This window comes from Episyrphus balteatus, chromosome 2 (assembly GCF_945859705.1).
Source record: "Episyrphus balteatus chromosome 2, idEpiBalt1.1, whole genome shotgun sequence".
Classification (NCBI taxonomy): domain Eukaryota; kingdom Metazoa; phylum Arthropoda; class Insecta; order Diptera; family Syrphidae; genus Episyrphus; species Episyrphus balteatus.
The window spans coordinates 90,629,339-90,643,038 of record NC_079135.1 but is presented as its reverse complement, the minus strand read 5'-3'; the positions used below and the strand labels follow the sequence as shown (position 1 = coordinate 90,643,038).

The window sequence follows — 13,700 nt, the reverse complement described above, 5'->3', positions numbered from 1 at the left end:
CTCAGAAAACTAACTTCCAAGTTTAAAGAAAATCACTTCAGTAATTTATGAAAACATTTTGTATAAAATAATATATAATGCCTTTTAAGTACTGTTAATCGATGTAAACCAAATGGCCACATTGATTTTATTCTTTCCTCACTGAATAACAATACTATTTTAATCAACTAATAATAATAATTTGTTCTTATAAGTAAGTTACTGTACCCCTTAATATTACCCCTTAATATTTGTAGATGCAAAAAAATTGACATAATATTAAGTATACACCCTGCCAACCCAGCGAATATTAACAACTACAAAACATTTTTATAATATTTACAGTTTACATCAACTGTTTGTGTACTTTTCAGTGTATTATAATTTGTATTATTCTCAGTAAAATAAGTAAAAAGTGTATTATATGTATCTATTATAGCCGGCCGCTGTTAACGGCACGTGTCGCTGACGTCATTGAGCGTCATTTTCATAGTTGCGAAGTTTCATTAACTGTGTATACTGAATATGCAGTGCATTGCATACACTGCATACACTGAACAGTTTATGGCCAACCGGTGTATTGTGAGCAGTGAAAGTGCTATACACTTTCATTATTGAGGTAGGCCTGACTAGGTAATACATCGAGGGTTGTTTTTTGATTCGATTGCACTGTTGAGAGATCACTATAGAGTTTGTAATATGTTCCAGAAACTTCCTTCAATATTTTGTGAGTAATAAAATAACTATTAGGAAAAAAAATCCAAAACCAATATATATGTATTCCAGAAGAAAAATCCCCTCTTTAATAATAATTCATTACACAAAATATCTGAACAAGTTTACAAAACTGAGCAGTATAAAAATTATTTCAATTTTTACACAGTTTTAAAAGCACAAACCCCACAAAAAAAACAACCCCATTCACACATAAAAAGCTGCGCAAACCCCATTTTGCGCAGTTTATTTATTTCGTGTGTATGGCCGGCATGCATTTAATCATGGCCTTGGCCTTGAACTAATACCAAAGGAATTGTGTAATGATGTATTATCTTCTTAGAATTTATTCTCAAATACATATGCATAAAAAAAGTAATAACTTGCTTTTGTATGTATATCGAGAGAAGTTGCAAAAAGATGTATTTTCTTATTTTGCCGTTTCATTTGATTGTATTAGGTAAAATTTATAATATACAATAGAAGTCATTTGCTACAAATATCTTTAATAAAATGCATCATGCTATTTTCTCATATTGAAAATTTTTTAGAATGCAGTTTTGTTTTAGATTTGGTGTCGAGTTGTTGACTGTTTCCGCAATCCGGGTTGACTATAATCTTGTAAATTTTTTCCAAGTTTTGGTTTTTTTTTCTTGAATTCGTGCAATTTTTTCATTAGTAGGTACCTCATAGACCTGAAATCATAGAAATTATCATTTTATTGGAAGATCATCAGTTCCATTAATTTGGTATAAGTTAATTGCGTTGAATGCGCAGCCATTTTTATATTTTTTTTTCGCCTTCGATTTTTACAGATACAACGTCTACAAATTAAAAGACAGACGAAAAGATTAATATTATTTAAACGATTATAACTTTGAACAAAAATTGCATATTCTACTATATCACTATGGATTCAGATTCATTATTACTTCAAATTACTCCAATCGATTTCTCTACAAAAAAAAAGAATAACTCATCAACTGGAACATATATCTCTGAAGATGAATCTAGCGCTGATGATGAATCACCGTCGACGTTGTCATCGTCTGCAGTGTCACATTCTCAATTCTCAAATGCTATGCTTGATCCATCAAACCCTTATATATCACCCGTTATCCCTTCTCTATCGTGGTGGGATATATATGATGAAGTTGCAACAGATGATTTTATTTCACCATATTCACCATGTAAAAAATTCCTAGGAAAAATAAATTTCATTCAAAGCGATCCCAATGAACCTAACCAAGTTCGCAAGGGTGACATTGTTATTGAAAAATTTCCCCATACCATCCGATACCACATAAAATTGACACTTCAGCTACTATTCGCTTAGAGCGGCCATTGCCTCGGGAAACTTACAAAAAATTGAAAGAAATGAAAAACCAATTGGATAAACACTACTACACCAAATTACCACCGGTAGTAAAGAGTTTAATATATGATACTCTTTACTGCCGGTGCATAGTTGAAAAACACAGTCAATTCTATAAGAAAAAATCTAAATTGGCGTGTGAAAATTATTTTACTATAGTAAGAATCTGCAATGCATTACTGTCGCCAGCTGAAGAAGATCGTTTAGAGCATTTAGAGTTTATTCGTAATTGAAATCACGCATATGAAGTGAGTAAATTTGTCCATAACTTCATAAACGAAAATTTTGGAACAATTTAAGTGACTTTTCTTATATTAAATAAATTAAAGTTTTTATATAATCATATATTTTATTCAATTTTTTATTTTTTTTTTTTAATATTATATCACTATCTTTACACCAATAAAAATTAATTAATTATTCGTTAACAGAGTAGATATGTATATGTACCGTATCCACATAACAATTATCTTGTAGTTAATATGACTACAATTTATTGCACATGTATGTACTTTGTTTAATACATTTAAATAAATACAAATATAATAAAAGATTTATGAGTGTATTTTTTTTTGCTTATTTTTATTTTTACTTTAATAAATAGAATGGTTGGTTCGAGAAACTTGTCTGGGCAATAGTTGAAATTGTTGAGTTAAATAGTAAATATTTTTTCGAAACGTAAGAAAATATTTAACTCGATTTGGCAGAATAAGTGCATTTTCGGCTAAGATTTTTAAGTCACATGCATATTGGAAAAAATCATATCAACATCATTATTGTCTAAAGCAAACAATAGTTACCCTAAATTAATAGCTTGGGGGACCGGACGCCTCAAAATGGGACCGTTCCATAGAGAGTAATGACAAAAGGGTCATGTCAAAATATTGAATTTGAGGACAAATTTGAGTGCTTTTGTTTAAAATGAGTCAATTGAAGCGTTTACTTATTTCAAACAATCATAATTTACAAGAAAAAGCTAAAAAAAAAATACCTTTTTTATTTTCTCATTATATTAATTTTTTTTATGTTAAAAGTATTTATTCTTAAGAATAAAGCCATTTTTAAATTTTTACAATGCGCAAAAAGTATAAAAATAATTACTTGAAAACAATAATTTTCATCAAAATAGCAAACAAAAACATGAATTTTTATCTTCTCACGTCATTAATTCCATTTTTTTCTGTAACAACCTATACAAAATTTTATACCATCCAAAAGCTTATTGTCTGAGCTCAAAATATATATATCGATCAGTTCTATGAGACATCTACAAAAAGAGGTAGAATTTTTTGAACTCTATCAAATTTCATTAAAAAAATCAAAAAAAAAACATTTATTTTTATGTCCTCAAGCTATTTTATCAATTTTTTTTTCAATCCTATAAAAAGTTTTATACCATGTCAAAGCTTATTATTTCACCTTTCATATGACGTACTTCCCACACTGGTGGCTATTCATGATCAACAGATCTCCACTGGTGTTTTGATTTAACATTGTGTAGCTTGTAGTAAGTCTGCCGTTATGTGTGATATACCAAATAAAAGATAATTGTATCAGGATGCTCATAAAAGTTTAATAAAATTTCTATCTGCTCTTGGTCAAAAGTTATAACCTGTTAAATTCTAAAATTTTATTTTACCATTATCTCAAAATTGTGTTTACGAAAATGATTGAAACTTCGCACACATTTAGTCTATCGTTACTCTGTATACTTTATTCTTGTATCTTTTAAAGAAAAAAAGATAAAAATAAAAAACGATGAAAATCGGTTAAAAACGGTCAAAAAACGTGTTTTTTAAAAACTTGTTTCTTCCGTTATTCAGTTAAAACTCACTAAACGATTCCAATTTTTGCACATGTATGCATAAGGCCAAATCCTACGTGTCCTATAAGCTTGAGATTTTTTGAACGCTCCAAAAAAAAGCTAAAAATAAAAAACTACCCAAAAATACCCCTAAAAAACAAGGTGTTTTTCAAAAATTAATATTTCGAAACGCAGAGTGTTGGGAAAAAATCCTTATCAGACGCCTAATTTTTTTTTTCTCTCATCTTTCACTTGGCATCTTTAGAATTGTCAAACAAAAATTTGCCCTTCCCAAAATCATCTTCTTGTCATAGCCCCAACACGTCTATAACGTTCAAACAAAACGTTATAGCTAAGATTAAAAATTTTTTAGAATTTTTTCTTAAATGCAATTATTCTTAAATAAATCTCATCTATCTCTGGCAAAAAAAATCGACTCTCTACAACTTTCGTTTTTGATTTTAGCTCAAACTTCATCTTTCCGTTTTACCCCTGTTTACCCTATTAAATGACGGAATTTTTAAAAATCCTTCATTTGGATTAAGCTTTAGGTTATTATCTTTCAAATAAGCTATAGAAGATTTTTGTATCTCTAATAGTTTATTTTTAATTTTTAATTGAAATATTTTCCCTCACTGCGAAAGTGCGAGAGTGTAACGTTAGAAAATGGCGTCACTTTTTTGTGGTGGCTGCCATGGTTCATCGATTTATAAGACGTTATCACGTCAAAAAATTTATTTTTGTATATACCTTTCGAATTTAGTAATATAAGGATCCCTCAATATTATTATAAAACGCCATCTATAATGATTTGGACGAGCATAGTTATCCGCTAAAGTGGCCGGATTGGTGATAGGCTAGGCAGGACGGAGCATATTTGAAAAATTGAAAATTAAATAAAAAAATATAAAACAAAGAGTAAGAACTTTTTAAAAAATATGCCAATAAAGGAAATAATGTGATTAATATTGCTAATATAAATTTTTTTACATTTATCAAGTTTTAGTCATTTGAAAGTGGCATTAAGTTGGTCCATATATGAGCCATCATGCAACAAGGGAACAAATTCCTTTTTTTTTTGCTTATTATCTACACACGTTTTTTTTACGTTTACGTGCGGAATGTTGTAAATTTAATTTAAAATAGATTAAGAGGCCTTTTAATCTATTTTATTGAGACTCATACAGTTCCAGCGCGTAGTTTTTACGTAAAATTAATTTAATTAAATTTTTTTTTGTTCGTTTCCTGCTCAATGTGTCAAATATGATCCAAACCGGAAAATCCGACTTCTACTCAAGAAATTGAAAATTCCTGAAACACGTATTGAATTGATGATATTAGGTTTTGTCAAAAAAATCACACCTTGCAAAGCAAGTTTTTGAAAAAAAAAAAAACAACAGGAACATTAAATTTGACAATTTGTTTCCAATGTTTTGAACTTCAAATTTTATTTAGAGCCGATTTTTCAATATTCTAATAAACAGTCAGTTAATTGTTCGACCAATAAAGTTATTAGGCTCATAAACAATCAGATAACAAAATTGAGTTTTTCAATCAAGAAAACTCTATTCTACAAAATAACAAAAAAAATGTCAAATTCAAAAATATTCAAAACTAGTTGTCATTTTTATTCATATTTTTTTTTCTTGTGTTCCCTTGTATTTTTTAAACGTGTTGGTCCTCAAATTTGTGAAAAAATAGCATCTTTAAAATTTATAATACCAAAGAAATCTTTTTATCACTATTTTCTTCAAAACAGCTTTGACAACTGGCACAATTTTTTTGTTCAGATTATTCCTTAGAATAAATTTTATTTGTCTCTGAAATGAGCAGATAGCTTTATTCCTCTATTAAATCTTTTATATAAGGAATAAGCTGTATCCGACTGTTGAAAAATTGATTTTTTCTCTATCTGGGGAATAAGTACTAACTGAGTGTTTAACTGACTATTGAAAAATTGGCCCTTACAAAAACTATTCGCGAGAACAACTTTAATCGAAAAAAATTTGAAAGTATGCAAAAAAGCTATTGGACAGTTTCTAGGTCCTTTTCTTGATTTTATTTAATTTTTTTAATATAAAATTTTCAGAAAATTGCCCCTCTCCTACCGTAACGGGTGGGGTGATACAGCCCCCTTCCCGTACAATTTTGTTCTTATAGATTAAACTCAAGAATTGTTTCTCAAAATAAAGTTCACTTTTTAAACAAAAACAAATATAGTTCAAAAGTAAAGGTTTTTCAAATTTATTGATTTTTTGAAAAATAAAAGTTTTAATGGAAAAAATTTCATAAAATTAAAGAAAATTGTTAACTTTTGTTAAAAAAAAAACAAATGAAATGAAAAGAATGTCTTGTTTTTAGTAGAAGAAATTAATATCACGATAAGATTATGACAAAAAATCTCTGAAAACAATTCGGTACTGACTGCTTATTAAATTGGACCTGATTCATAATATGAAAGGCTGAGGAAACTCAAGCTTTTATAGTTTCAATAGAATAATTTTATGCGAAATTTCGTCAAATGATTACACGAATTCAATTTGGTAAGTAGTTATAAACTTTCCTTTTAAGAAACCATGCTGCTTAAGGGAACAGCCAGCTTGACAATGATGGAGCACTTATAAACAATGATTTCAAATAGTTTAGGCATACAGGAGAGTTTCGCTATGGGTTTGTAATTGTAGGTGTTATTCTTGCTGAAGCGTTAATCCTTATTCATAAATATTTATCTCAAAGAGCTGAAGTTTTATCTATTAATTCTAATAGTCCAAGCGGCGACCGTCGAGTTACTTAGCTCATAAGGTTAGAGGTTAAAATTAGTGTCAAATGAAAGATAAATTGATACTGAAAATAAAAAAATAGGGTTGCCACTTCTAAAATGGGAACTTCCATGTGGCAACCCTATTTGAAAGGAAAAATTGTCACATAACTAATACATTCATATCTTTGTTATTTGGCCAGATAAAAGTTTTTTTTTAAATGCCAAACGAAAGTCAAAATATTAAAAAAAAATAATAAAATAATATAAAGAACGTAACCCTACAAATGTGGCAACCCCATTCAAATGAATACAACACTGACAAAAATCTTCTTTGAACAAAACAGTATAACTTTTTATGCACTAGAAAGCTAAACTAAACACCATATTTTAGATAATACTCCCTTCTATTTAAAAAATGTCGGGTGCCACCTCGCAAATGCAGACAAGTACTCGGCAACCCTACTCAAATGCTAAAAAACGCAAAAATCACTTGTTTTTTGGCCAAAGTGTATAATATTTGATCGAGTTAAAGGCTGTAAAATACATTATGTTTAGCTTAGACTCTCTTCTATCTAAAAAATGTCGGGTGCCACCCCGCAAATGTAGACAAGTACTCGGCAACCCTACTCAAATGCTAAAAAACCCAAAAATCACTTGTTTTTTGGCCAAAGTGTATAATATTTGATCGAGTTAAAGGCTGTAAAATACATCATGTTTAGCTTAGACTCTCTTCTATCTAAAAAATGTCGGGTGCCACCCCGCAAATGTATACAAGTACTCGGCAACCCTACTCAAATGCTAAAAAACCCAAAAATCACTTGTTTTTTGGCCAAAGTGTATAATATTGGATAGAGTTAAAGGCTATAAAATACATCCTGTATAGCTTAGACTCTCTTCTATCTAAAAAATGTCGGGTGCCACCCCGCAAATGTAGACAAGTACTCGGCAACCCTACTCAAATGCTAAAAAACGCAGAAACCACTTGTTTTTTGGCCAAAGTGTATAATATTTGATCGAGTTAAAGGCTGTAAAATACATTATGTTTAGCTTAGACTCTCTTCTATCTAAAAAATGTCGGGTGCCTCCCCGCAAATGCAGACAAGTACTCGGGTTGCCGAGTACTTGTCTGCATTTGTGGGGTGGCACCCGACATTTTTTAGATAGAAGAGAGTCTAAGCTAAACATAATGTATTTTACAGCCTTTAACTCGATCAAATATTATACACTTTGGCCAAAAAACAAGTGGTTTCTGCGTTTTTTAGCATTTGAGTAGGGTTGCCGAGTACTTGTCTACATTTGCGGGGTGGCACCCGACATTTTTTAGATAGAAGAGAGTCTAAGCTATACAGGATGTATTTTATAGCCTTTAACTCTATCCAATATTATACACTTTGGCCAAAAAACAAGTGATTTTTGGGTTTTTTAGCATTTGAGTAGGGTTGCCGAGTACTTGTATACATTTGCGGGGTGGCACCCGACATTTTTTAGATAGAAGAGAGTCTAAGCTAAACATGATGTATTTTACAGCCTTTAACTCGATCAAATATTATACACTTTGGCCAAAAAACAAGTGATTTTTGGGTTTTTTAGCATTTGAGTAGGGTTGCCGAGTACTTGTCTACATTTGCGGGGTGGCACCCGACATTTTTTAGATAGAAGAGAGTCTAAGCTAAACATAATGTATTTTACAGCCTTTAACTCGATCAAATATTATACACTTTGGCCAAAAAACAAGTGATTTTTGGGTTTTTTAGCATTTGAGTAGGGTTGCCGAGTACTTGTCTGCATTTGCGAGGTGGCACCCGACATTTTTTAGATAGAAGGGAGTCTTAGCTAAACATGATGTATTTTATAGTCTTTAACTCGATCAAATATTATACACTTTGCCCAAAAAACAAGTGATTTTTGGGTTTTTTAGCATTTGAGTAGGGTTGCCGAGTACTTGTCTACATTTGCGGGATGGCACCCGACATTTTTTAGATAGAAGAGAGTCTAAGCTAAACATAATGTATTTTACAGCCTTTAACTCGATCAAATATTATACACTTTGCCCAAAAAACAAGTGATTTTTGGGTTTTTTAGCATTTGAGTAGGGTTGCCGAGTACTTGTCTGCATTTGCGAGGTGGCACCCGACATTTTTTAGATAGAAGGGAGTCTTAGCTAAACATGATGTATTTTATAGTCTTTAACTCGATCAAATATTATACACTTTGCCCAAAAAACAAGTGATTTTTGGGTTTTTTAGCATTTGAGTAGGGTTGCCGAGTACTTGTCTACATTTGCGGGATGGCACCCGACATTTTTTAGATAGAAGAGAGTCTAAGCTAAACATAATGTATTTTACAGCCTTTAACTCGATCAAATATTATACACTTTGCCCAAAAAACAAGTGATTTTTGGGTTTTTTAGCATTTGAGTAGGGTTGCCGAGTACTTGTCTACATTTGCGGGATGGCACCCGACATTTTTTAGATAGAAGAGAGTCTAAGCTAAACATAATGTATTTTACAGCCTTTAACTCGATCAAATATTATACACTTTGCCCAAAAAACAAGTGATTTTTGGGTTTTTTAGCATTTGAGTAGGGTTGCCGAGTACTTGTCTACATTTGCGGGGTGGCACCCGACATTTTTTAGATAGAAGAGAGTCTAAGCTATACAGGATGTATTTTATAGCCTTTAACTCTAGCCAATATTATACACTTTGGCCAAAAAACAAGTGATTTTTGGGTTTTTTAGCATTTGAGTAGGGTTGCCGAGTACTTGTCTACATTTGCGGGGTGGCACCCGACATTTTTTAGATAGAAGAGAGTCTTAGCTAAACATGATGTATTTTACAGCCTTTAACTCGGTCAAATATTATACACTTTGGCCAAAAAACAAGTGATTTTTGGGTTTTTTAGCATTTGAGTAGGGTTGCCGAGTACTTGTCTGCATTTGCGAGGTGGCACCCGACATTTTTTAGATAGAAGGGAGTATTATCTAAAATATGGCGTATAGTTTAGCTTTCTAGTGCATAAAAAGTTATACTGTTTTCTGCAAAGAAGATTTTTGTCAGTGTTGTATTCATTTGAATGGGGTTGCCACATTTGTAGGGTTACGTTCTTTATATTATTTTATTATTTTTTTTTAATATTTTGACTTTCGTTTGGCATTTAAAAAAAAACTTTTATCTGGCCAAATAACAAAGATATGAATGTATTAGTTATGTGACAATTTTTCCTTTCAAATAGGGTTGCCACATGGAAGTTCCCATTTTAGAAGTGGCAACCCTATTTTTTTATTTTCAGTATCAATTTATCTTTCATTTGACACCAATTTTAACCTCTAACCTTATGAGCTAAGTAACTCGACGGTCGCCTCTCCGACTATAAGCTTTCTGATTTTGTTCCAAACAATTCTGGTGTTCCACAGGGTTCAATTCTTGTCCCACTGCTTTTTTCGCTGTAAAATATTTTGTTTCTCCAATAATCCATTGTATTTAATATATTTTATATATATGGTTACAGTTATATATTATTTATAATATATATTTATTAAAGTAAAAAAAAAAAAAACAAATACACTCACAAACCTTTTAATATATTGATATTTATTGAAATTTATAAAAGAAAGAGCATACATAATAATTGCTGTCATATCAACTACCTACAAGATATTTTTTGATACGAATATTCTGTTAGTGAATCTTTCGATTTAATTTTGATTTGAGCTGTTATCATTCATTGTGTTCGGTTGCGCCCTTTTGGAACCTAAATTTGGATTACCAGCTGCTGCCTCACTATCTCGTTGGCACCGTTCTTTAGCTTCCAATAATGCATTCGATGCTCTTACTGTAATGTAATAATTTACACACGCCAATTTCGATTTTTTATGATAAAATTGAGAATGTTTTTCAATGATGCAATAGTTTTTTTGAATATAAACTTCACGCATATACGAAACAACATTATCTGGATAATTCACTGGATCTGGTCGATGGCTAACAATTGATGTATGCGAAAATCTACCAAATACTTCAATATCATTTTTAAAATTTATTTGATCGTAATTTGTCATTGGTTGAAATTCACTTGGATAGATACTAAAATCCATAACTTTACTGAATGCTCTTTTTTCAATTTCCGTATTGGGATCCATTAGTTTTTCAACTTTTTCCAATTCTTTGAATTTATCAAAAGGCAATTCTTGCATATAGTGAATAGTATTTGAAGTGTCAATTTTATGTGTCTTTGGATGAGGAAATTTTGCAATGGGAATGTCACCTGTTGAAATGAAAATTGGACCACCGTCTTTGATTGGAAAGCGATAGATTGGTCCTTGATGGATTTCAGTCTGTAGTGTTATGTTTTCTGCTCCGCTATAAGGCTCACCATCTCTCCACCACCACATTGGAACAGACATTACAGGTGCTGCATTACGGTTTGTATTTGAGTTTAATGAATTAAAGAAAGAATCGGAAGAAGAATCAAACATATGATATGATGGTGATAATCGAGGATCGGACCATGAAGTCGATGATGATTCATAGTTTGGAGTTATATTCATTGGATTTTCGATAAATGGTGAATATCGATCATGAGAAGAAGTAGATGGATACTCTTGATAATGTTGGTCCGTCATTGCAGCTCCAATTGATAGATAAGATATTGTTCGTTTTTGTAGATAGATTTAATGAAGAGATAATTTCCGTAGAATTGTTAACAATTTTTTTTTAATTGATCGAAATGAATCCTTAAGTGCACTGAAAAAAAAACAATATCATTTTAAATTTTTTTTAAATATCAAATTAAATATCTTATCAATTCAGCAAAAAGTGCTGGAAAATTATATTTTATTATAATAAGAAAGATATTTTAATATAAAATTTTTGAATTTTTTTTTTTTGTGACATTATAATAGGTATCAATTTATCATATCTATTTTTCATCAAAAAAATATATTTTTTTGAATTTTTTTCATTGAATATGAACAGTTTTACCCAATTCAAAAGTCGAACATCTGTTTTACATCAATTTAGATACATTTTTAGCTTAGAAACAATTTCGAAAAAGAAAATTCTATAAACGCTTATTTTGTCCGCAAGAAAAAGTTGGTAGCTTTTTCGTATTTCTTATACTTATACAGTTCTGTGTACTAAATTTCATGACTTTTCATCAAGAAATGGCCGTGTAAATGATATTTGAAGCCAAAAAAGCACCAAAGGCACCACTGTGCGGCAAAGAAAATAATAAATAGCCAAAGCGTTTTTGACTGAAAGATTTTTATATCTTCAGTGACTTTCACTGATTATGTCAACTTGATTTTTAATTCTTATTTAGTAAAAATAATAATTTTACAAATAGTTTATAAAAAAGAAAAAAAATATCGTAAAAATATGATTTTTGCCATTTTTTGACAAATTTCGAAAAACATGCGCCACCAGAAGTCCTTAACCAATTTCAGTCAATTTTTTTTCTAATTAATATTTAGCTCATATAAGAGTTTTCTAAAGGTATTATGTTCAAAAAATAATATGTTAGGGTGGTAAAACTTTTTTTTGTAAAAATACCATTTTTTTTAAACTTTTTCATACTTCAGAGGCGATGCGCAACCGGAAGATATGAACTGATTTTGATTATTTTTTAAACCCTTATTATTCTTCACCATTCGCAACTTTTCCGCGCTATTACGATGTGAAATTTAAAAAAATGTGTTTTTTGACACACTCTGATACATACATATGTCTTTGGATTTGAATATATTTTAAATTTTTGCGTTGTAGGTTTTTCAAAGACGAAAACAAAAAAAATAAAAACACAATCAACTTAACAAATTAATGGAACTGATTCCTTACCAATAATTGACAATTTTTATGATGTTTAGTCTAATAATATACTAACGGGAAGTCAAAAAAGCCAAAACTTGGAATATTGTAAAAAACTATATTCAACGCAAAATGCGAAAACGATCAACAATGCGACACAAGATCTAACAAAGAACTGCATACTATAAGAATTTTCAATATTCGGAAAGCTTGTTAATTTCTATGGCTGGTGTTGGTGTTGGTATTGGTGTTTGTATAGGTAAATTTGGATTTATTAGATACGTAGTATGGATTTATTAGATAATGTGCTCACAGATTGAAGCGATCCTGTTTTAAAAGTTTTAAAAGAAACAGCAATTCAGGCTACAAAAACTAATAGCAGCAGTACTAATGTTAAATTTTAAACAGTTTTCACCAAAAATTAAACTAACAGTGACAAAAATCATTAATTGCTGCTGAAAACGTTAGTTTCCTTTGCCAGGCATTCACGACCAATACCAACACCAACACCAACACCAACACCAACACCAACAGCAACACCAACACCAACACCAACACCAACACCAACACCAACACTAACACCATCACCAGCAGATTAACAAAAAGATTTTTGCTTTTGTATGTATATCGAGAGTTGCAGATTGATGTATTTTTCTATCGTTACTTGTAATTGCTATTTCATTTGATTGTATTAGATAGAATTTCCGGTAGCGGCACGTCGTCGCCCGAGAGTTGTTTTGTCGTAAACGCCAAAATGCACTTTTTTAAACTGGATATGTAGTAATAGGTTTTAGAACGTTCTCTTTTCATTTCTGTTATCAGATTTGTCCTATCGTTTACCGTTACTGAGATAATTAGTGTGCATTTTGTCGTATATCCACAAAATAAGCATCGGATTAGCGTTGGTTTGTCGTAAGCGCCAACTTTTGGCGTTTACGACAAAAATTCTATGTATTTTTTAGCTTTTTTTTCTTCAGTATTGGTTTGTCGTACGTCGTACAAAACAGATAGGGTAGAAAATTTAATACACCTACTAGAAAAGTATTTATTGAAAATAAGGACTTCATGTGCTATAAGGACAATGAATTTAAAAACTAAGGGCTGCATTAAGCTTTGCGCTACTTGAGGTTTTGCACTATTCCTAGAGGTGCAAGGAAGAAAAATGTGCATCTGAGAGACATCTCAAATGTTGTATTTAATTTTGTCATGGTTCTTGTCGTTTGTTCCTGCCGCTAGATACTTGACCTCATCCTCGGTCACAA

General features: G+C 30.9%; 2 protein-coding genes across 3 annotated transcripts in view; one reads left to right on the top strand and one right to left on the bottom strand.

Annotated features, from left to right (window-relative positions):
• Nucleotides 1-13,700, top strand: part of LOC129912063 (calmodulin-A-like) — a 235,590-nt gene that overhangs the window by 145,672 nt on the left and 76,218 nt on the right. The window lies entirely within an intron of this gene.
• Nucleotides 10,211-12,769, bottom strand: LOC129912061 (uncharacterized). The gene is made up of 2 exons (XM_055990164.1): nt 12,469-12,769; nt 10,211-11,376 (listed from the first exon to the last, which is right to left on the bottom strand). Exon 2 carries the CDS (start codon nt 11,253-11,255, stop codon nt 10,329-10,331), a length of 927 nt encoding a protein of 308 aa, XP_055846139.1. The 5' UTR covers nt 11,256-11,376; nt 12,469-12,769; the 3' UTR covers nt 10,211-10,328.